This window comes from Panthera leo, chromosome C1 (genome assembly GCF_018350215.1).
Source record: "Panthera leo isolate Ple1 chromosome C1, P.leo_Ple1_pat1.1, whole genome shotgun sequence".
In the NCBI taxonomy this organism is placed as follows: Eukaryota; Metazoa; Chordata; class Mammalia; order Carnivora; family Felidae; genus Panthera; species Panthera leo.
In genome coordinates, this window is record NC_056686.1 from 104,890,121 (window position 1) to 104,914,425 (window position 24,305).

General features: G+C 38.4%; 1 protein-coding gene across 1 annotated transcript; it reads right to left on the reverse strand.

Annotated features, from left to right (window-relative positions):
- Nucleotides 1–1,393: 1,393 nt before the first annotated feature.
- On the reverse strand, nucleotides 1,394–24,290 carry CTSS (cathepsin S). Its single transcript, XM_042953866.1, has 8 exons — nucleotides 24,173–24,290; nucleotides 23,122–23,248; nucleotides 21,391–21,513; nucleotides 20,398–20,547; nucleotides 17,804–18,031; nucleotides 16,413–16,578; nucleotides 15,227–15,329; nucleotides 1,394–1,856 (listed from the first exon to the last, which is right to left on the reverse strand). Exons 1-8 carry the CDS (start codon nucleotides 24,205–24,207, stop codon nucleotides 1,757–1,759), a joined length of 1,032 nt encoding a protein of 343 aa, XP_042809800.1. The 5' UTR covers nucleotides 24,208–24,290; the 3' UTR covers nucleotides 1,394–1,756.
- Nucleotides 24,291–24,305: the final 15 nt, after the last annotated feature.

Consider the following 24,305-nt stretch of genomic DNA (forward strand, 5'->3'; position numbering starts at 1 on the left):
AATTTGAATTAGTATATTTATTGTTGATCGTTAAAATGATTCTTCCAAAATGCTTGAAAACAGATTGTCTCTTAAGTACAGTGAAACCTTGGATTGCGAGTAACTTGTTCTGTGAGTGTTCTGCAAGATGAGCAAACATTTCTAATAAATTTTAACTTGATAAATGAGTGATTTCTTGCAATACGAGGAGTACGTGACACTGAATGTCACATAATCACAACTGAGCCAATGGTTCTTTCTCTCTCTCTCTCTCTCTCTCTTTATGGGATTGTGGGTGATCATCTCCCATGCTTGGATGCTTGGTCTCAGGGGCGCTATTTGGCAGAAATCAGTGACTTTTCAGAATGTTGGAAGGTGCCCACAACTGTCACTAGTGTATGTTTTGTTACTTCCAAGCACCTATGGACAGTCCTTTGCTTTTCTGTACAAGAGTAAGCTTAGAAATGCTTTGCTTCATTCTAAGTCAGGCTGCCTGCAGATATAGACCCTTTCCTCTGCTGCCTGATTCCCAGTTACATTAAATACAGTATACAACAAGTTTATTAATACTGTACTATAGTCACATCCTTGTGAACATATACAATGGCCTCCAGGCAGAAGAAGATCCCATTGAGTCAATAGATAGCAGTGATTCTGTTAGTGATAGTAAAAGTCATCCTACACAATAACTCTCTTCTCTCTTGTCTCCCTCACATCAGCCATGAAGGTTTTTGAAGGTAAGTGCAGGTTAATTTGTTTATTTTTATAATTTATAATTTTATAGTTTGTATTTTTAAAATTATTTTATATTCTATTACAGTATCGTAATAAATTTTATATGAATATTTTTGGGTTGTGGAATGAATCATCTGAACTTCCATTACTTTTTATGGGGAAACCCAAGTGGTTTGGATTACAAGCATGTTTCTGGAACAAATTATGCTTGCAAACCAAGGTTTTACTATATTTGCCTACCTTAACATTTATTTTAAAAAATAATTGAGGGGCGCCTGGGTGGCGCAGTCGGTTAAGCGTCCGACTTCAGCCAGGTCACGATCTCGCGGCCCGTGAGTTCGAGCCCCGCGTCAGGCTCTGGGCTGATGGCTCGGAGCCTGGAGCCTGTTTCCGATTCTGTGTCTCCCTCTCTCTCTGCCCCTCCCCCGTTCATGCTCTGTCTCTCTCTGTCCCAAAAATAAATAAAAAACGTTGAAAAAAAAAAAAAAAAAAAAAAAAAAAAAAAATTTAAAAAATAATTGAATCCTTTAATGTGCAAAGATACAATCTGAGCCCTAGGACATTAATAACCTAGTTTTTTCCATTAAAGTTGCCAAAGCCCTTCACCAGCATCCTACAGTTTACATTCTCATGATAGATTATAATAGTTACCTAAGTATAAGAAAATAATGGTATGTGGTAATGATACAAAGATGAAAACAGGTATTTATTAAGCATTGATATGCCATCGTATTACAAAATTATATCAGGGAACTTAAAAAGACAAAGCATGTAAAATAAGACAGTGACAAAACAAACATGACAGATTGTCTTAGGTTGACTAATTCTCATACAGTTATATCTATAATGCATTGTTAATTTACCTGGCAAAAGTTTTCCATAACTGCAAGATTAAAAAAGTAGAAGAGTCAAACTATATATTTTGTTAGTACGTTAAATATACATTGTTCATGATTCCCTTATTTCTACTGGTTATGGCAGGTAAAATTAAGTGAAGAGAAAGTGTTTCTTTTCTTGACTTGTTATACAATGAAGAGATCCTCTAGATTTCTGGGTAAGAGGGATAACTAGCAATCCCACAATGATTTCCACTATTTCTTGCCATCCGAATATATCCTCGGTCACCGAAATTCAGGCCCCAGCTTCAGAAAAAGACAACACAACATTACAAATGAATATAATCATATCACATTATCAGCTTTTTATCTCCTAAATTGTTGTTCTCCTAAAGTGATTATATATAAAAGTATAAAACCAAATTAGAACAAAATAATATAATAATTTCCCCAGGGCTTTTAGGCAATTTTCAAAGGCGAGTTTGGAAGGCTTTAATGCTATGTTGGTGAATTGACTTAATACCTAAGGAAAACATTATAAATTCCATCCCAAACCTTTAATCCTCTTATTTTGTAAATATGCCTTCTGCAGGGAGAGAGTGTTATTATCCTTTCCAAGGCCCCATCTCTAAATGTTTTTGCATAGTAGGATCATAGGTTGTAATTTTCTATCAAACTTAAATTCCTTTAGAGAATGTCAATTAAGAAATATTTTTGAGTGACTATTATGGAAAAGGCATAGGGCAGGGAATTCCAAAGTAAGCAATAAAAAGTGAAGCTTTCAAACAGCTTTTTGACATAGAAGTGGAGCTGAGGTAAGGCTTTCTCATAGGTAAAGTTGTGAAAAAAATGGAATATACTCTCTTGGGAGGGGGTGAGCTCAGTGGCCCTGGAGGTGTTCATCCAGAGGTTTGCATAACCTGTTAGAGATGTTGCAGAGGGGATTCGTGGGTCAGGTAAGGGTTAGAAGAGATCAATGGTTCTCTCACTTTTTGATTTCATCAACTTTTATAATTTCAAAAAAAATTTTTGCAATTTTACCAATTTTAATTAAAAAATTGTTTTTAATATTTATTTTTGAGAGAGAGCGTGATCAGGGGAGGAGCAGAGGGAGAAGGACAGAGGATCTGAAGCGGGCTCTGTGCTGACAGCAGATAGCACAATGTGGGGCTCAAACCCATGAACTGCGAGACCATGACCTGAGCTAAAGTTGGACACTTAACCAACTGAGCCACCCAGACGCCCCTAAGGTTACCAAGTTTTAAATTAGCAAGTAGGGACATTGAAAAAAAAAAAAACACAACCCATACTCTTTATTATCACCATCATATTGTAAAAGAAAGGATGTTTAACACCAAAAGAAAACTTAAGAGGACATAGTCTTTAATTTAAGGATAGTCCTTTGAGTCAGATACATTTATTTTATGGAAGATACACCAAAATATTCTTTTTTTTTTTTCTCATTTTTCCACGGACTAGTAAAAATAAAATGGTCACACTTTTTGTAAGAGAAATTTCTTAAGTTTTTTATGTTTCTGAAGTTTTGTAATTGTAGATATACAAATAATGCTAATATTAAGAGACTTTGTTAAGTGCTGTAACTAGGATACAAATAAAAGCGTGAAACAGAGAAAATGCCTACTGTGTTTATATTTGGAGAGTAGTGAGACATTTAGTTGAAAATTGGAGGTCTTTAGGGTAGTAGGACACAAAGAGGTTAGAAAGTTGGTTTGGGGCCGTGTTGTGAAGAGCTTAGAACAACAGGCTAAGGAACTTGTAGTATTAATTCCTTCGGCAAAAGGAAGCCATTGCAAATTTTTGCTCGAGACTTGAAGGAAAGGTTGATTGTGTAAAACATGTAAAAACATGCAGCAGGGAAACTAAGAAATGCTGCTTAATTGCAAGCAGACAAGTGGCTGCTTTAGAATGGCTGTGCTCTAATAGACCTTAAACGTTCTCTGTATCAGCCATTTGTGGACACGTTACAGGTCTTAATTTTCCTCTCTTGTACATTTTAACACCGTTATCTATTACTTCTCTCCTGGCCTTAAGATGCTACCGTGTCCTGATTTTTCTCTTCTCTCTCTGCTTTCTCCTCTTAAACTCTTTGATGGGCTGGGGTACCTGGGTGGTGATCTCAGCTCAGATCATGATCTCAGGGTTTATGGGCTCCCGCATCAGGCTCCCTGCTGATAGCTCAGAGCCTGCTTGGGATCCTTTCTCTGCCCCTCCCCTGCTCATGCTGTCTCTTTCTTTCTCTCACTCTCAAAATAAATAAAAACTTAAAAAAATAAATTAAAAAAATAAAACTTTTTGGGCTTCTTTATTGTTTCCTTTAATTTATTGCTACTTTGTTGCTTAACATCCTTTAATGCCTCCCCAATATCTTTAAAATAAAATCCAAACTCCACTGTCACCTCTCATCAATGGATGCACTATTCTTTTAGTATCTAAAAGCAATAATAATAAATTCTGGCGAAGCTATCATTAATATTAATAGCCATCATTCATTAAACAAGTACTCTGTGCTAAGTACCTTAACATATGCTGTCTCACTGGGGCACCTGGGTGGCTCAGTCGGTTAGGCAGCCGACTTCAGCTCAGGTCATGATCTCATGGTTCATGAGTTTGAGCATTGCGTCGGGCTGTATGCTGACAGCTTGGAGCCTGGAGCCTGCTTCAGATTCTGTGTCTCTCTCTCTCTCTGTTCCTCCCCCTGCTTGCACTCTGTCTCTCTCTCAAAAATAAATATTTTTAAAATTTTGAAAAAAACCCACAAACATATGCTATCTCAATCATCACCCTGTGAGGTGGGTGTTATCTTCTTTTTACTAAAGAGGGAAAAGGTCAAAGAGGTAAAATGGCTTGCGCAGATGGTTAATTATGAAGCTAGGGTGCAAATTTAGGCTTGTTTTATTCCAAAGCCTACTCTAACATTTATACTATCCCTAGCCCTACATTATTCCTATGAGTGAGGTAGCATGAAGAATAAAATTCAGACCAGAACATCCACAACCTTATATTAATTATATCAGATATATTACTGTACCTTGCTTTGTAGTTATTTCATTGCCTTAAAAAAGTAGATAACAATTTTTAGACAAGCTGAGTTTGGACCTAAGTTCTGGTAATGAAAGTTGAATTGAGGTTGTAATTACTAGTAGTATGAATTCAGTCAATGAGGTCCTATTCAGAATCTGGAGAGCTTACTCTTCCCGCCTTCATAGACCAAGATCAACTGTCCCAAACTTTGTAGAAAATCCCAGACTCTTTTTGACTGAGTCCTGGTAACCTTCTCTTAAAGAATAAAACTGATTTAAAAGTCTCAAGCTAAATAAATATGTGAGGACAAATTCTTTCCTTCAGAACTGTAAAAGGTCAGCTCCAAATGTTCATTCTAGTCCTTACCAAGTTGTTTATTTTTACTAACTCTATAGCCCTTTCATTCAATCTGTTCACCTGCAGGCAAGTTTCTTAACTCTGTCAATATCAGAGGTTTATCAGGAGATAAAATGGATATCTCATTGATTACCTTAAAAACTAAGTGAGAAAAATGTATGTACAGTGCTTGTACAGTGTCTGTATGTAGTAAATGCTGAATAAGTAGAGGTAGCTATTTTTGTTATCCAAGTGTGAGTCCACCCCTTTTAGAAAAGATAGCCTTTTTCTAGGGTAACCAACAGTCCAGTTTGCAAGGAGCTGTTCTAGTTTTTTTTTTTTTTTTAAATATCCTGTGGCCTGGAAAACCCCTTAGTCTTTGATAAAGTGAGATGGTTGGTCACCCTACCTTCTCTCTGCATATTATAGACTACCAATTGGTTAGACATTCCTTCTAGAATGTATACCAATTTCATTTCTAATAAACCACAGTGCTTAGCTTCTTAGACTGTGCCAGACACTATTCTAGGCATTAGGGTTACGGAGGTAAATAAGACAGACAAAGTCTTTTCAAAGCCTACACAGGAAACATACAATAAACAAATAAATAATATGACAAGATGTAAGTACTATAAAGAAAAATAAAGCAGAGTTAGAGGATATGGAATGTTGGGAATCAGGGCTACATTTTAGAAGGAGTGGTCAGGGAATGCTTCTCTGAGGAAATATTTGAGCAAAGATCTAGTAAAGTGAAGGTGCAAATGACGCAAAGGTCTGGAAAAATGAGCTGGGATAAGCTTGATGTATGAGAAATTTCAAGAGTACCTTGAGAAAAGGTACTGAAAAAGGGCTAGTGTCCTTGGAGCTGAGTGAGACAGGGGAAGGTAGTGGTTAGAGAGACAGGCTGAGGCCAGAAATTGTCATGGTTTTATAGGTCACAGATTTTATTCTGAGTATGAAGGAAAGCCATTAGAGGGTTTGGGGTAGGAGAATAGTATAATCTGCTTGATGCTTTAGAAAGATCACCCTGGCTACTGTGTATTGGATCGACTGTAGGCAAACAAGGGGGTAAGTGACTACCAGTTGGGAGATTATTGCAGTAGATCAAGAGATGGATGGATGGTGGCTTGAATTAGAGTGGTAACAGTAGAGATATTGAGAAGTGGTAAGATTTGGGACAACTTAATGATGATAGAAATGACAGAATTTGCAGATGGTTTAGGTGTGGGGTATCAGACGAAAAAAGAAATGATGGCTCCAATATTCTGACCTGGGGAAAATGCTGTTGGCATATACTGAGAGGGGAAAAACTGGGGCAGTAGCAGGGAGTCAAGAATTCTATTTTGGACATGGTACGTTAAAGAGGCCTGTAGATACTCGAGCGGAAAGGCAGATGGTAGGCTTTTGGACACAGAGTCTGGAGCTCAGGGAAGAAGTTAGGTTGAAAATACAAAGTTGACAGTCATCAGGTATTGTTTAAAACTGTGAGACTAAATGAGACCATCTAAAGAGCGAGCATAAAGGGAGAGAAATTGAGGCTTGGAGCATTCTAATATTTATAAAAGTGAGGAAGAATAAGAGGAACTAAGGAGCTCAGGAGCCTGAAAAGTAAAATAGGAAGAAAACCAGGGGGTATGGTCCCCTGAAAGTCAAATGAAATACTTCAGAATATAGAGAGTCACCGTACATCAAACGTTAAGAGTTCGGGGAAGATGAAACCTGAAAACTGTTTAATGAGGCAAGGTGGAGATGATTGCTAATCTTGACAAGAGTGATTTCAGTGGAGTAGTGGCAATAAATATTCTATTTGAGTTATAAACCAATATGCACATTCTTAATCTCTTTGTAGATAAATATCTAAGAAAAATCATGAGATTATAACTTCTTCCTTATTTAACCCTTTTCCAGCCTTTGATTCCATGGGGAGGAGGAAGTACCCATGATGTCTAATGTAGAATGTATACTCTAACTCTAACAGTCAGGATCTCTTGAAAGATCAGACAGTAGCTTTCAGTGAGGGAAAATGGAATATATTCTTTTTTCCAACTTGCATTTTACTAACTTAATCCACTTATGGATGAAAAGGAAACATTAGTGTCCCGCATCCACCAACTCCTTCAACTTTCTTCATTGTCTAAGAGGCCCATCTATTTTGCAACTGATTATCTTATTTTTTTTTAATGTTTATTCGCTTTTTGAGAGACAGAGACAGAGCACAAGCAGGGGAGGGGCAGAGAGAGAGGGAGACATAGAATCCGAAATGGGCTCCAGGCTCTGATCTGTCAGCACAGAGCCCGATGTGGGGCTCGAACTCATGAACCCATGAGATCATGACCTGAGCTGAAGTTGGATGCTTAACCGACTGAGCCACCTGGGCACCCCACAACTGATTATCTTAGAGAGTTCACCTGATATTGCTTAAAGATATTCTGGATGGTTTCTTAGTTCCTTGGTAGTATGTGTGTGGGTATTTAAGGTTCTCATGAGTACATGGTTAACACCTTTAATTTTTTTTCTCCAAGCTAAAATTATTCTATGCCCAATAACTTTGGGTCTGCATTACTCATTGATCTGTGCATTAGATTAAACTCCTCCCTTTAAAAAACAAAAGCATAGGCATATGCACCCCAATGTTTATAGCAACATTATCAACAATAACCAAAGTATGGAAAGAGCCCAAATGTCCACCGATGGATGAATGAAGAAAATGTGGTATATATATGCAATGGAGTATTACTTGGCAATCAAAAAGAATGAAATCTTGCCGTTTGCAACTACATGGATAGAACTAGAGGGTATTATATTAAGTGAAACTAGTCAGAGAAAGACAAATATCATCTGACTTCATTCATATGAGGACTTTAAGAGACAAAACAGATGAACATAAGGGAAGGGAAGCAAAAATAATATAAAAACGGAGAGGGACAAAACATAAGAGACTCATAAATATGGAGAACAAACTTAGGGTTACTGGAGGGGTTGTGGGAGGGGGGATGGGCTAAATGGGTAAGGAGCATTAAGGAATCTACTGAAATTGTCGCACTATATGCTAACTTGGATGTAAATTTAAAAAAATAAATTAAAAAAACACAAAAGCATAATTGACGTATAATATCCTATTAGTTTCAGCACAGGGATTTACTATTTTTATACATTACAAATGATCCTCATAAATCTAGTTACCACCTGTCACCATTACAAAGTAATTACAATATTATTGACTATATTCTCTATGCTATACATTACATCCCCATGACCTATTTATTTTATAACTGGAAGTTTGTATCTCTCAATCCCCTTTTACCTATTTTTCCCATCCACCCAAACCCTTTCCCCTCTGTAACTAATAGTTTATTTCCTGTATCTAAGAGTCTGTTTCTGTTTTGTTTTATTTTTTAGATTCTACATATAAGTGAAATCATAGGGTGTTTATTTCTCTGACTTATTTCACTTCACATAATGCCCTCTAGTTTCATACCTGTTGTCGTGAACAGTAAGATTTCATTCTTTTTTATGGCCAAGAAATATTCCATTGTGTGTGTGTGTGTGTGTGTGTGTGTGTGGACATTTAGGTTGCTTCCATATCTTCACTATTGTGAATAAAGCTGCAGTGAACTCCTTTTTTTTCTAAAGATGATTTTGGCCCTTCTTGTTGACAGTCTCTTAGACTGGGGTGGCTTTCACTGCTCCTTAGTCTGCTAACTTTTTCTAAGTAGATAGCAATTGTATCTAGCTTTCTAAATTTATGGATCTGCCCACAAGTGGCAACACAGAGTATACAGATACTTCAGGATCTTATCAGATAGTATAACCTCAGAATTTTTACTGCTTCATGTTTAAGGAGATGTCCCTGAAGAATATGTAGGTCACCATTCCTCACCTAGATGCTCTAAATTTTGTTTCTGGATTAAGGCAAACCATCAGAGGGTTGTACAATCAGGTACTTTGCATTATTTTTGCCCCCATAAAATAATTTTTCTCAATTATGCTTTGGCATTAAATTATTGGTCTGTATTTTTAGGAATTATGAAAGCATTCTATAAAACATAACTTTATGGTTGGCATGCTATTGAGGGCATAGTTTTTTATATATAGAGAGAGATTCAAGGGTGGAATAATAATAGCAATAATAACTATGATTTATTGGGCACTTATTACATGCCAGGCACTATGTGCTAAGTGTTTTACAGACATTATCTTGTTTAATCCTTATAATGACCTTGAGGCTATTATTCACATTCTACAGATGAGGAAATTGAACATTCAAGACGTTAAATAACTACCTAAGGTCATATAGACAGTAAATGGAACTAGGATTCCAACCAAGATCTGCCTGGTTTCAAAGTCACTGCTTTTACTCACTATGCTACAGTGTATTATATAAAGAAGCTAAATATCTATATCCAGAAAGGGGGAAAAAATCAGGAACATGGATCAATGTTATACACCTGCCAGAAAGATTAAGTATAAACAAAAGGAGGATATAAAAGAAGAACCCAAATAGAAGACTCACATTCGTTTACTTGAGGTTAACCTGGTAGCACTGGAAATGACATATAAAGTAACCTTTTAAGAGGTCAGTAAGAAAGTTTTGATGACCTAAGAGGATTTTGTTTGAGTCAACCTCTTGTAGAGTCTAGAATTCATGTCCATGTCTGGTCTCTCCTTGTTAGTACTCAGTGTCAGTGATCGCTGTGCTCTCTCATAATTTGGTCCCTTTCTATCTCACTTCTCTCTCTAACAGGCACCTTATACTACAACCTTTATAAGAGAACGTGCAGTTCCCTTAACTCATCTACTTTCTCTCACTCAGCGTTTGTGCACATTTAGCTTCCTCTGCTCTGATTGCTCTTTTTCATGTGGCAAATTCCATCTTGTCCTTCAAGACTCAGTCAAATAACCCAGCCAAAAGACCTTCCCTGACTTCCCAGACTCAGCCAAGTACTCTTCTGTGCTTCCGCTGTGACTTGGTACAAACCTCTATCCTAGTATTTATCACATTCTATTGCAATGGTCAGTACATGCACCCGCCTGTTTTCCTGACTCTCGTAGACTATGAATATCTTGAAGGATGATAGAAAGGCTGTATTTTCTTTGCCATATCTGCTTGGCACTCTGGCACTCAGTAGGTACTCAATATATGTTTGTTGAATCAGGGTATGAATGAAGATGCAAAAATGAACAAGAAACAATTCTACCTTTAATAAGTTCATATTGTAGTGAATGGAGCATGCTTTACAGGAATAGCTATAACACAAGGCACAATGTATTAAATACTAGAGTAGAATTTCTAAAGCATTTCTAAAGCTCAGAAGTTAGAGAAACAGTTCTGAGTAAATTAATGGGGTATGGAGGAGATAGCATTTCAGGTCTGTTTTGAAGAATGAATAGGATTTTTCGTGTCTTTCTTTTTCATCTTAAAAGTAATAAGGTACATGTTAAAGACTTTGGAAAATAGATAAAGGTAGACAAAAATAACCATTATTAACAATTGGTATCATTCCTTCTCATTCTTTAGTATAACATGAATCAAAGAAATTGGGCATATTATTTTAAACTTAATATTTATATTATACATAAGTTTTATGTTTATATGTATTTTCAATTTAAACATATATTCTAAGTATTTTATTGGGGTATTAATAACAGTCTGAATAAATACAGTTCCTTGTTTTAAATAACGTTTTTGTTTATTTAAAACATTATTTAAGGGGCGCCTGTGTGGCTCAGTCGGTTGAGCGTCCGACTTCAGCTCAGGTCATGATCTCACGGTTCGTGAGTTCGAGCCCCGCGTTGGGCTCTGGGCTGATGGCTCAGAGCCGAGCCTGCTTCCGATTCTGTGTCTCCCTCTCTCTCTGCCCCTCCCCCATTCATGCTCTGTCTCTCTCTGTCTCAAAAATAAATAAACATTAAAAAAAAACATTTAAAAAAAACCATTATTTAAAATATTCAAGAGAGAGCACAAAAGGGGGAGGGACAGAGAGAATGGGAGACACAGAATCAGAAGCAGGTTCCAGGCTCTGAGCTGTCAGCACAGAGCCTGACACAGGACTTGAACTCATTAACTGTGAGATCATGTCGGATGCTTAACCGACTGAGCCATCCAGGTGCCCCTAATATAATTTCTAATACATGGGCTTGATTGTGTAATAGCTTAATAGTGTCCCTATTGTTAGGTACTTTCGGTTGTTTACTGGCTTTCACTGTTAAAGAAGAAGAATGCTACAATTTACTTAAATTGGGTATGACGTTTTCCCCATATGTAGAATTCTTTCCTTCATATAGATTCCAAGAAATGAGGAAAAATTGGACAAAGAGTATAAACATTTAAAAAGTTCTTGATTCATATTATCAAATTGCTTCCAAGAAGGATTGTAACAATTTATTCTTCTAGAATGTATGAGAGTGCCCATTTCACCATATATTGGTGGGATTGGTTGATTGATTGATTGACTTAGAGGGAAGGAGGCAGAGTGAGGGAAGGGCAGAGAGAGAGAATCCCAAGCAGGCTCTGCACTGTCAGCCCAGAGCCTGATGTGGGACTCGAACTCATGAATTTGTGAGATCATGACCTGAACCAAAATCAAGAGTCAGAGGCCTAACCAGCTGAGGCCACCCAGGTGCCCCACACAGGTGGGATTTCTATAGGTAGCAATGGGCTTTAAGGGCATTTCATAAAGATGAAACAGCTTAAGTAAAGATATAGAAATAGCCAATTGTATATAAACTTAGGGAATGATGAGTAAGTAGTTCACTGTGGCCAGAGTGTAAATATGGGTGCATTAGAACTAGTGGAAGAAAAGTCTAAAAGGCTATGTTGGAAACTAGATAATGGAGAATCTTGAATGCCTGGCCAGAAATTTGGACATCGTTATGATGACAATGGTAAACTATTTAGAATTTTTGACCTTGCATCGCTTCTTAGCCTTTGACTAAGATCAAGTGTAGAATTTTGACTATGGGTTTACATGATCTCTCTATTTATTTATTTATTTATTTAAAAAAATTGTTTTTAATGTTTATTTCTGGGACAGAGAGAGATAGAGCATGAGTGGGGGAGGGGCAGAGAGAGAGAGACACACCCACACAGAATCAGAAGCAGGCTCCAGGCTCTGAGCTGTCAGCATAGAGCCCGACGCAGGGCTCGAACTCACAAACCGTGAGATCATGACCTGAGCCAAAGTCGGTTGCTCAACCGACTGAGCCACCCAAGCGCCCCTGTCTATTTTTTTAAAGTTTATTTTGAGAGAGAGAGAGAGAGAGAGAGAGAGAATGCACATATGCACATGTGAAGGGGAGGGGCAGAGAGAGAGAGAGAGGAGAGAGAGAATCCCAAGCAGGTTCCACACTGTCAGCTCAGAGCCCAGTGTGGGGCTCAAACTCACAAACCACAAGATCATGACCTGAGTGGAAAGCAAGAGCCAGACGCTTAACCAACTGAACCACACAGGTGCCCCTACATGATCTATATTTTAAGAAGATACTTCCCTGGCTGGGTAAGACTGGAATCTGAATTAGAGCCTGGATAGAAAAGAATACGAAGTACGATTCAAAGGCCAAATGGACAGGGCCGTGTGGGTTGAGGGAAAGAGGGGAGAGCCCAGATGACACCAAGGTGTGGCTTTGATAACCTGAAGATGGTAATGCATTACTCAAAACAGGGAATGAGTTTCCCTTGAGCTTATTCTAAAATACTTCTCAGGGGTGGAGTAGGAAGGGGAGTTGAGATGGAGGGAGAGAGGGAATTTGATTTTGGACTTGTTGAGTGTGTGTGTGTGGGTATGTGTGTGTGTGAAAGAGAGATAGTTATGTTGTAAGTAGTAATAGGGTAGGCAGGAGGGAATTTGGACTTTTCAGCAGAGCTATGAAATTGGAAGTTGGATATCTGTTGCTAAGTAGAGAGGTCATTTTTAGAGATTGTGAATTTGTTATCATCTACATAATGGCAATAACTTTGAAACTCAAGGAGCAAAAGAGTTTTCTCTGATACAGATAGAACTAGACTGTAAGGGACCAGTGGAAGAAAATGGGAAATGAGGCTAAAGCTGGTATAGCAAAACGGGTCAGGATAGTGTTATGTCATAGATGCCAAAGAAATAAAAGCAGTAGAGTTTATAAAGCAGAGAAATTTTTCATATTTCTGTGCCTTTGCATATCCTTTTTGAGTTATTGGGCCATTTATTTCCCTCCACCAACACATGAGCAATTCCACTTACTTGAGAACTTAATGCAAGTAAGTAGTGCCTTCTCTGTGAAACTTTTGGGCAGTTAGGCATCTCCTCTTTTATGGCCCCATAGCCATTGAGACATATACATATACCATGATGTGTTGTATTTTATTGTTTTAAATATATATCTAATTCCCCATTGGACTGTTTTGTGAGCTCATTTGGAACAGGATGACTTCTCATTAATTTTTGTGTCTCCAGGGCCTAGATAATGCCCCCCACCTACAAGGAGATGCCTAGTAAACACTTATTGAATGAGTAAGTGCTGAGAAGGGGGTTTGAGTTTAAACACTAAAAGGTATAATTGGCCGGGTGGCCTAGGTGGCTCAGTTGGTTAAGCGTCTGACTTCGGCTCAGGTCACGATCTCGCTGTTTATGGGTTCGAGCCCCGCATCAGGCTCTGTGCTGACAGCTCAGAGCCTGGATCCCACTTTGGATTCTGTGTCTCCCTCTCTCTCTGCCCCTCCCTTGCTCATGCTCTGTCTCTCTCTGTCTCTCAATAATAAATAAATGTTAAAAAAATTTAAAAAAATAAAATAAAAGTTATAAATGGCCTTCAAGAAGAGCAGTTTCAATACAGAAAGAAGTTAAAATATATGCTGTAGGAAGTCAACAAAAAAAAAAAGAGGTAAGTGAAAAAATATTGCTTCACTTAAAAAAGTTATCACTCATCTAGGCCCAAGCTGATCAGTGCTATGAATATGTTACAAGTGAAGCGAGATGTTATTTCCCGCAACTACTTTCCTAACAGGTCATACAGCTAAGGATACAAGGACAAAACAAATCCCTACCCCAAAGGCACAGACAGAATATTAATATTAGAGTGATAGATAGGTAAAAACAAATTTAAATACAATCTATAAAATACTCCAGGATGCATAAGACATTTGGGGAGCATAGAAAAAAGACATTTTACCCAGCCCAAGGATTTAGGGGGAAATTTCTGGTATAGAGAATGCCCAAGCTGGTTTTGAAGGAAAAGGTGGGATAAACCAAGTGAGGAGAAAGGATGTTCCAGACAGAGGGAACAGCATAACCAAGATGTGAAGATATTATTAGAGATAAATGGTATGTATGGGAACTCCATGTACAGTTCAATGTAACTGAAATGAAAAAAGTATAAGACAGGTGCCAGCAATTGAACCTGGCAGGGCGGGCAGGGATCACAACATAGATGATTGTCTTCCCCACTGGGGAATATTAATTTTATACCAAATGGTACCCAGTAGAACAGTTATGAACCCAGTTTGTCATATGTGAGACAAACCAGTTTTGAAGCAGTGTAAAAGATGGATTTGAGAGTAAAGGAGACCAGTTTGAAGGCTGTAGGAATAGTCCAGGCAAGAAACATCTGACCCAAAGCAATAATTGAAGAAATGGAAAGGGGACAGAAAAAAAGGACAGATACATGGAAAAGTAGTTTGACTTGTTGCTTGATGAGATCTGGATGGGCCTATGACAAACCCATAATATCTGACTGGGTGATTGTGTTGTGTGTTGTTGCCATTTAGCGAGATGGGAAGTTTTGGGAGGACGATATGGCAGAAAGGATACTGAACTCCTTGGACATACTGAGTTTGGAGAAACTAAGATACAGGGAAGTGGATATGTCCAGATAGATAAGTCCGAAGTTCAGGGCAGAGGTCAGAGCTCGAGCTAGAGATTTGAAAACCATTAGTACATAGGTTATAACTAAAATCATAAGAATGGAATGATGGTACCTAAGAAAAATGTAGAATCAGAAGAGTAATGAGCAAAAGATGGAGTCGTGGAGGAAAGACCACCATTTACAGACTAAGCAGAGGAATGGATATTTATCAAAGAGACTAAGAAGGAATGATCAGAGAAATATTATAGGAGAGAAGTCATGAAAACAAAGTGTTGAAGCCAGAATAGGAAGTGAGGAAATGGGGGCACCGAGTGATTAATTTAGTATGTCATTTTATAAAAAGCTATAAATATTTATCATTGTCATTATCATGATCATCATCATCATACGAGAAAGCATTTGTTGAAGCTCCATCGAGTTCCTTATTTTATTAAACATACATTAACATGTGAATGCATTACCTGTTTTTCACAAGCCAGTAGTCTTTTCCATTAAGGTTACCATAGCCAACCACTAATACACCATGATTCACGGTCTGAGTACAGGCTGGCTCATAGTAGACACCTAAGAATAAATATGAGAGGGAAAACGAGTAAATGGTATGTAGCAATGAAGGACATTTGAAAATGCTATTGCTTTTAGTAGACTGTTTTGGATACATGGCAAGTTTAATTATAATTTTAGAAACATATACTCTAATTAAACTATTTAGACCATAATTCTTTGCCATCAATGCTACACTTGTCAGTTTTCTTGCCAAGTTTGGCATCAACCCAATCACAGTTCCCTCAGAAATCTTTGATAAATGGCTACCTTTTCCTAATGATTTTTTTTTAATGTTTATTTATTTTTGAGACAGAGAGAGACAGAGCATGAATGGGGGAGGGGCAGAGAGAGAGGGAGACACAGAATCTGAAACAGGCTCCAGGCTCTGAGCGGTCAGCACAGAGCCCGACGCGGGGCTCGAACTCACGGACCGTGAGATCATGACCTGAGCCAAAGTCGGCCGCTCAACCGACTGAGCCACCCAGGCGCCCCTCCTAATGATTTTTAACATAGAGTCGGTTACTATATTTCTTTGTATATATTCCTAAATTGCTTGTTCCATACATTTTTATTCTTTACTAGGTGAAATGATCTTTAAGGTGAGGTGTGTGTTGCTGTTGTTGTTTTTTAATAAAAGGGCCACTTACTTTGTTTAATACAAGGCTCTAACATTGATGGGTGCCCTGCCCTCCTTGTATTCTGCCGTGCTACCCCTACAGTACACAGTGGCGACAGGGGTTAGGGGCACAGGTTCTGAAGTCAAGTAGCAGCGTTTCTAATCCTAACTGACCACTTTCAGACTATATGACTTTAGGCAAGTTAACCATCTAAGACTTGTTCATCTGTAAAATAGGGTTATTGTGAAGATTAAATAAGATTATGCATGGAAAGACTTTATCATAGTATGTGGCATGTAGTGTTAGTAAACTTTGATGAGTATTCCTTCACTAATTAGAGCTGGATATAAAATACGTAAATGAAATGGAGGAACCTGTTTAACCCAATCTCAACATTCAGAGGTGGGGTGATGGGGAAGGATGATATTCTCTCTTACAGCGCGGGGCAGCATGTAACAAGAGGACGATGTGTCTGAGTTTTTACCACTTCTGTAGAGGAAGAAAGAAGAGTGGCTCGCATCTATAGCAACAGACACGGGTCCTTTATTGGCCACGGTTTCTTTCAAGTCCTCTTCACTGCCAAAAGGGAGTTCCGTGTACTTTGAACATGTGGCAGCTCGATTTTTTGAGTCATACTGGCACTTGCCATCCTGTAAAAAAGAATATAAATCAGATGAAGAAGTATACTTCAACTTCCTTTATAAATAGCCAACATCCTAAGTCTGGATTTTAAATATATTTTCTTTCCTCATTTAGCCTTTCGAATGTCTAAGGTTCCTTCCTCCTTTTAAAGAAAGAAAAATCGAATCTTCCAAACCCTGACAGTTCCATGTTTCACCAGTAACAGAGGAAATACGTAACTATTCTATGGTTTTAAATTGTGGATATCTTCATGCCTGTAAAGTTGCCGGATAATGTCCCTCAGGGTCAGGTGGGCTGTGGAGGCATACTGCGTAAAGGTCATAGGCTCTGTACTAGAACTTAAAAATCTTTTTGATGTTATAATACCAACAAGACGATCTGCAGTTTAAATGATGATTTCTAAAAACTGTATAATATGAAGAACACTTAGAGTATATATTTTAGTGGCAAAAGAGGGGTTACAAATTCACATTTGTTGTGCATATAACTATGTTTTTAAAATGCTTAATAAGAGAAAGAACTTGAAAGAAATAAATCAAAGTAATGGTGGTTAAGGGAGGAGGTTTTGGAGTGGTATTTTTGATCTTTTCTAAATATTCAGTAATCTGGATCTATGAATTCATTTAATGTTTATTTATTTTCGAGAGAGACAGAGGCAGAATGCGAGTGGGTTAGGGGCAGAGAGAGAGGGAGACACAGAATCCGAAGCAGGCTCCAGGCTCTGAGCTGTCAGCACAGAGCCCAATGCGGGGCTGAAACTCAAGAGCTGTGAGATCATGACCTGAGCTGAAGTCAGATGCTCAACTGACTGAGCCACCCAGGCGCCCCAAGATATATGAATTCATTTAACAAAATATGTCATGAACTGGTGAGGAGGAAGAAGAGAGCATTAGTTAGATTTTTAGTAGGTAGAAGAATGATACGGTTGATGATCTGAGAATAAGGGTGAGCACGGGACACCATAGGAAAAACAAGTTGAAATACCAGGCAAATGGACAGAAGGAATTCTAAGGTTTGCTGCAAATCCATTTTTAAAGCATGGATTCTACTTGCTTAAAACTATTGTGCCACTAATAAATTAAGAAGGCTACTGAACAAGGAAGAGAACTCTTGAAAATTTAAGAATCCCTGATCAGGGTTTTCATACACTGCTTCTCAAGGTAAGTTTAGTTCAGTTAGTCAAGGGATAGCATAAGGTCACAGGGCAGCTTAAAAAGTTGACTTGTGACACACCATGGCTTTGTAGGGATAGGAAGCTTCTGAATCGATGCCGTTGTTATCAATAATGTACTGGAAAGCCTCTGTCATGAAGCCACCGTTGCAGCCTTTATTCCCGTATTTTTCAGTCGAGCAATCTACCAGGTTCTGTGCACTCAGAGATACCAGATTGCCTGTTTTCAGCTTCAGCTGTGCCTCCAGAGCCCCGACAGCGCTGAAAGCCCAACAGGCACCACAAGAGCCCTGAAACAGAGACAAAGTCACAAAGGCAGTCAGAGAGTCCGTAAGGAGGACTTCCTTAATGCAAACATGTCAGCTGTGTCTGTTGTTACAGGAAACGGCTCCCCGCACTACAGTTTCTTCGTTTCCTAGACATGGGCCTAAAGACTAAACACTTGGTTGATCTCTGAGCAAAGTCCAGTGTTGATAGAGAGATGCAAATGGCTGAGCTCAGAGTATAATCGAATATATTAAGAAACAGTACGTACTGAGCGTGTACCAGATCCCAGCTATCTTCACCTATACGTGAGGTAGATTAGGCAGCTACAGTAGTACAGTGATTTTGAGAGCAGCTCAAATCTTCTCTTGACCTAAAACACCCTTTCTCCTTTCAAACGAGGCCTGAAAATATAAGGTTAAATTTTTTCAAACATTTTTAGCTTCATAATTTTTTGATCAAAGATATTTTACAGTTGCGGCGCCAGGGTGGCTCAGTCAGTTGAGCGTCCAACTCTTGATTTTGACTCAAGTCATGATCCCAGAGTTGTGGGATCAAGCCCCACATTGGGCTCTGTGCTGAGTGTGGAGCCTGCTTATGACTCTCTCCCTCTGCCCCCACCCCCTTGCTCTCTCTAAAATAAAAAAATAATAATAAAATAGATAAAATTTTAAAAAGGTATTTTTCAGGGAAGCATAAAGAAACAGAAGAACACAAAGCTGCTTTAGTTAAAAAAGGTCCAGGGCCCTATCATAATTGTTCTCTTTCATTTCTTCCTTCATTCCCCTTTGCTTTCCACCCAAAGGAAGGAAATTGAATTTGCTTTTGATTAAAGCAAAATCACCCATTTGAATGCAAGCACCCAGGGAAAAGAGCTCATTAAGTTATTTGTAGTTAACATTTCAATGTGTAGTTTATTGCATCTTCCCACACTTTTATTGTAGAGAAGCTCTAGTAAGAAACCCAAAACAAATTGCAAGAAAATTTTCCAGGTAGAAAAGAACAAGATATTAGCAGCACAATTCACTTCTTTTTACAATTTTATTTCTGTTTGTTTGTTTGCTTGTTTGTTTGTTTTGAGAGAGTGAGTGGGGAAGGAGCAGAGAGAGGGAGAAAGAGAGGATCCCAAGTGGGCTCTGTGATAACAGCAGGGAGCCCAATGTAGGGCTGAAACACACGAACCGCACCACATGAACCACACGAACAACACGAACTGTGAGATCATGACCTGGCCCAAAGCCAGATGCTTAACCGACTGAGCCACCCAGGTGCCCCAGTACCATTCACTTCTTAAGTTTTACTTTCTTCATTGGTCACCAGCTGGGGCAGCTGCTTAGAACACTGATTTCTCTCCCTTCCTCTGACCTCTAAGGTGATACATGGGTTTTACCCTTAGTTATCCCTAACTAATTTAGGATCGTGGCTGCCTTTAAAAAACAAAAACAAGCAAACTAAAGGAAATACAAAATCATAGGAATGAATTTATAAAATGCATACTGTATTTCTTACTCTAACAATGCAAGCCTGGTCATGAGTAAAGTTGACTGGTACGATTTACAGGCTACTGTTAGCTCTAGGTTTTTCCTCTTCTTCAACTCTGAAATGGAGAGAGAAACTTCCTGATATTCTCTCTCACACACAGTATTGTTTGTCAAGCAATTGGCTTGGTGGAGGGTCCAGTCAGTTGATGGATAGTAGGAGCACTAAAAGTCTGCCTTAGGGGTGCCTAGGTGGCTCAGTTTGTTGAGTCCGACTTCAGCTCAGGTGAGGATCTCACAGTTCATGAGTTCAAGCCCCACGTTGGGCTCTGTGCTGATAGCTCAGAGCCTGGAGCCTGCTTCGGATTCTGCGTCTCTCTCTTTGCCCTTCCCCACTCATGCTGTGTCTATCTCTCTCTCACACAAAAATAAATAAACATTAAAAAAAAAGTCTGTCTTAAAGACATATTTGCTTAGTTGACAGTTTTGTTTACGTGGCTCTAGCCATTGGTGTTCTAAGTCTAATATCAATTTAGATTTGCGGAAGTATGGTAACTTACTCTAAAAGATTGTGAGTAATCTTTAATTAATTAATTAATCATTAATGAATGATTTCCAGAATTAATAAAAAACAAAAGCAACAGTAGCCTGTGAATTTCAAATATTCCTCTAGAAATTTTGTTAAGGAAATTGGTCACAGTAAGACTAAACAAGGACTAAATTGGAGAATACAAATGAAGTATGATATGTGATCATTGTCCTCAGGGAACTTATAATTTCATTGGAAAGATGAGAAAAAAAATAATCAGAACTAACATAAGGAAGATTCACTGCCAAATTATGTAGCTAGACTAAATATTGATGGAAGAGAGAGCCCTTCCTGGGGTACAGAGGCCTGGGGTGACAATACTCACCTGGTATTTCACTTCAGTAACACACCCCTTCTCTCTCCAGTCCACAGAATCAGGCAATTTCTGATTAGAATTTGACTTGTAAGTGACATTTCTCTGCCATTGGCTGGGAACTCTCAGGCAACCCATCAAAGATATCACTTCTTCACTGGTCTACAAGGCAAATATATGTATCTCCTTTCACTTATGACCTTTTCAATAATCTAATAATCGTAACTGTGAATATATTTGACAATGGAGAAAAATTAGCGGTAGTTGTGGCCAACATAGGTACTGCTAACCATCTGATAGGAGAATTATCAGGGTCTCTTTCACGACTTGTCTTAGCACCCAGTTAGGCATTGGGAAGAGGAAGAATAAAGTGGTAGAAACTAGCAGTTACAGGGAAGCAGATTTTTGGTTTAAAGCAAGGCAGAATTTTATAAGAGGACTGTCTAAAAAGTGGACGGAACCGGTTTTCTTCGTGAGAAAGAATTACAAAGGAGATGCCTGCATCTAAGTAGAAATTTAATCCACCTGGGGTGTTCTCTTCCAAGAGGTACTGTGGTTTTTAATTTTGGCCACAGTGGTAAAGTTTCATAGGATAGAAAAAAATCTAAAAACTAATGGGAGAGTGTTTGTGATATTAAATACTGACATTCCCTCATGAAGACAGCAGGTGGACCATATTGTATTACTGGTTTAGACTTACATAAGTATGGTAACTTAACTCTAAAAGATTGTGAGTAATCTTTGGACAACGCTTTCTAGAATTAATTAAAAAAAAATAAGCAAAAGCAGTAGTAGCCTATAAGCTTCAAATTTTTCTTTAAGCATTTTTTAAGGGAAATGGTTACAGTAGGATTAAACAAGGCATCTGCAAATTCTCATGTCCTTAAATTCTACTTTGTACACATATAGATATATTCCTTTGCTGTTTACCTTCAAATTGCCTTTTGGGAGATGGAAATCATGCGTACCCAGAGATGAAAGTAGGACTATTTGTAATTTACTTACCATGTCTCCCAGATGGTTCATGCCTAGGTCATAAGAATGCATTCCCATTGAATGTTCCAGATTGTGAAGCATCACAAATTTTAGATTCTTTTCCCAGATAAGACGCCGTGCTACCTCCTCATTCTACAATATAAGGAAAATGAACATAGTCACAGGCATACCTTAGAGATATTGTAGGTTCAGTTCCAGACCATTGCAGTAAAGTAAATATCACAATAAAGGGAGTCAAATGAATTTTTTGGTTTCCCAGTGCATAGAGAAGTCATGTTTACACTATACTGTAGTCTATTAAGTGTCCAATAGCATTATGTATTTGAACTTTGAGATAAATTATAAACAGGATACTAATCAAAAGTCATTTTCATCCCTTCCAAGGGACTAGAATCATTAAAAAGAGAGATAGCATTCATTTAATCAGATAGTGGTGCTAACTGAACATCTCACTGTAGTTAACCTTGAAATTGGAGGCCTGGTTCTAAAGGGGATTGGATGAGGGTAAAATTCATCATTACTAAGAAAACAACTCAGAGTCCACATCCTACTAAAAGCGTCATTTTTATATGAAAATAATACATCAAATAAATAAATACATAATTATTGCTTACAAATTCAGAAATATACATATTTTAAAGATTCCATTTTTAATTTTTTAATGCTTAGTTTTTAAAGAGAGAGACAGGGTGTGAACAGGGGAGGGACAGAGAGAGAGGGAGACACAGAATCTGAAGCAAGCTCCAGGCTCTGAGAGGTCAGCACAGAGCCCGACACGGGGCTCGAACTCATGAGCTGTGAAATCATGACCTGAGCCGAAGTTGGACTCTTAACTGACTGAGCCACCCAGGGGCCACTTAAAGATTCTATTTTTAAGTAATCTCTATACCGAACATGAAGCTTGAATCCACAACCCTGAGATCAAAAGTAGCATGCTCCACTGACTGTGCCAGCCTGGTGGCCCTCAGAAAAAAAAAATTTTTAAGTAGCCTCCACGCCCACCATGGAGCTTGAATTTACGACCCTGAGATTACGAGTCACACGCTCTACTGACTGAGCCAGCCAGGCACTCCCAAACTCAGGAATATTATATAGTTATAGGACTTAGTTATTTGAAGCACTAGGGTTAAGGTCTCAAAAATCAATAAGTATGCTTTGAAATAAAAACAAAACAAAAGTACAAAGTGGGAAGTGAGAGTCAAAACCATCTGGTAGCGTTTCTGTGCACCAGGGACTGAAATAAGGTCTTTTGTCCCTGAACATGCACTCTATTCCCCTTGACCTGGAACGTTCATTGTGGTTATGACTGCTCCCTGGCTTCTATGAATTCTCAGCTCACAGGTCACCTTCGAGGAGAGTGATTCCCTGAGCATTCTATCACATGCAGAGAATAGTCACTTCCAACCTTTCACAGCTGTCTACCAGAGCCCTTCGGCACTAGGTCTCACGAGACCCCCATGCCTTACTTGATTTTTCTGTACTGCACTTATCACCACCTCACATACCATATCTGCTTCTTCTTTACCTAGTTCCTGTCTCTCCTACTAGGATATGAGCTGCACAAAAACAGGAACTTCATTTTGTTTCCTGCTATGTCTCTAGTACCAAGAATAGAATCTGGCAAGAAATGAGTGCATAAGCATTTATGGAAAACATTGCTCGTAAGAATATAGTTTTGAGGAGGAGAAAGCATAGGCTACTCAAGTAAAAGCAAATTGCCCAAGTGACTGTCCCACCTACCTTTTCCTTGTACTGTTTGCCGTACGTTTTCTTCCAGAGATTCCAGTGATGATCCAGAGTGGGATCTTTATGTGCTTGTGCCAATGCATAGGTGCACACCAGGAGCACCCAAACCAGACATTTCATGCTGTTGAAGGAAAGGTAACATAAGAATAGTTATTAGCTGCATATATTGTGACGATATTTTTCCATTAAAAAATAGCAATGTCTGTCACAGGGAGAATACAAATCAGAATTATACAGGAAACTTTCTGGGATATATTGTCACAGGAATTTATGATTTATGACTAGAATACCACTTCGAATACTTAGTAGCACTTTAAAAAGTGATTTTCAGAAATTTCCTGCTGTCTGGTATACCAAACATTCATCCAAGGTAGGAGGAATTGGGTAGGAGGTGGGGAGCAGAGGGAGCAGGGACTTTTACAAGATTTGCCAATAAATCCAATCAAGGGAAATCCTCCCAGGACACCCTCATCCTTAAGAGGAGGGCAAACCTTTGAAAAATCAGTTTATCTTCATAACTTTTGGATATATGGGTTCTTCTGGTCTATTTAAATATCCACAACATTTAGAGGTAGTTGAAAGACAACTCCCATGTATTGCTTTCAAATCCTAGAGTCATTTTATGTTTTTAACCATTTTTTTCCAACAATCAAAATACCTACTTCAAAAGAAGCACTTTACTTTTGAAAACACCACTTCTATATTTAATACAAAAAGACTTTAACAGAAATTCAGTGACTACCTCCTTCAAACTGGATTATAGTTTCTTTTTCATTCAAAACGGTTGGAATTTTAACCATGTAAATCTTCACATTATATTCCAAAGAAAGCTACATTTCAGCCCCAGGTTTAGATGTGCAAGCAGACATTGACTTCTCAAAAATAGATTCTTTTTAGTCAAAAAAAGAAGAGGCAAGTTGAGTGGCACGATTTTTTAGTTTACTTCCTGAAAGCAAAGATTTAAACCCTGGCAGATACAGCAAGTTAAAAGCATAAACAGAGGGTTTAAAGGTCAAATGGGAGAAAAAGAACAGACAGTACATACATGATAGAACCGGCAGGAGCTCCCATACTAAGCATGCTTGCGGGTGGACCCTCTCCAAAGATTTTAAGGCAGCAAAGAGACTTCAGTTAGATTGGTTTTAAAAAGAAATCAGACCTTGTCACGTGATGTATTC

Bases quoted from the DNA above. Each gene is read 5' to 3' on its own strand.
- CTSS (XM_042953866.1), bottom strand. From the start codon at position 24,207: ATGCTTAGTATGGGAGCTCCTGCCGGTTCTATCAT. The intron at 20,548-21,390 runs GTAAGTAAATTA...TTTGCCTTGTAG, and splicing joins TGAACCATCTGGGAGACATG to ACCAGTGAAGAAGTGATATC. The intron at 16,579-17,803 runs GTGTGTCACAAG...TCTTTTTTACAG, and splicing joins CCTATCCCTACAAAGCCATG to GATGGCAAGTGCCAGTATGA.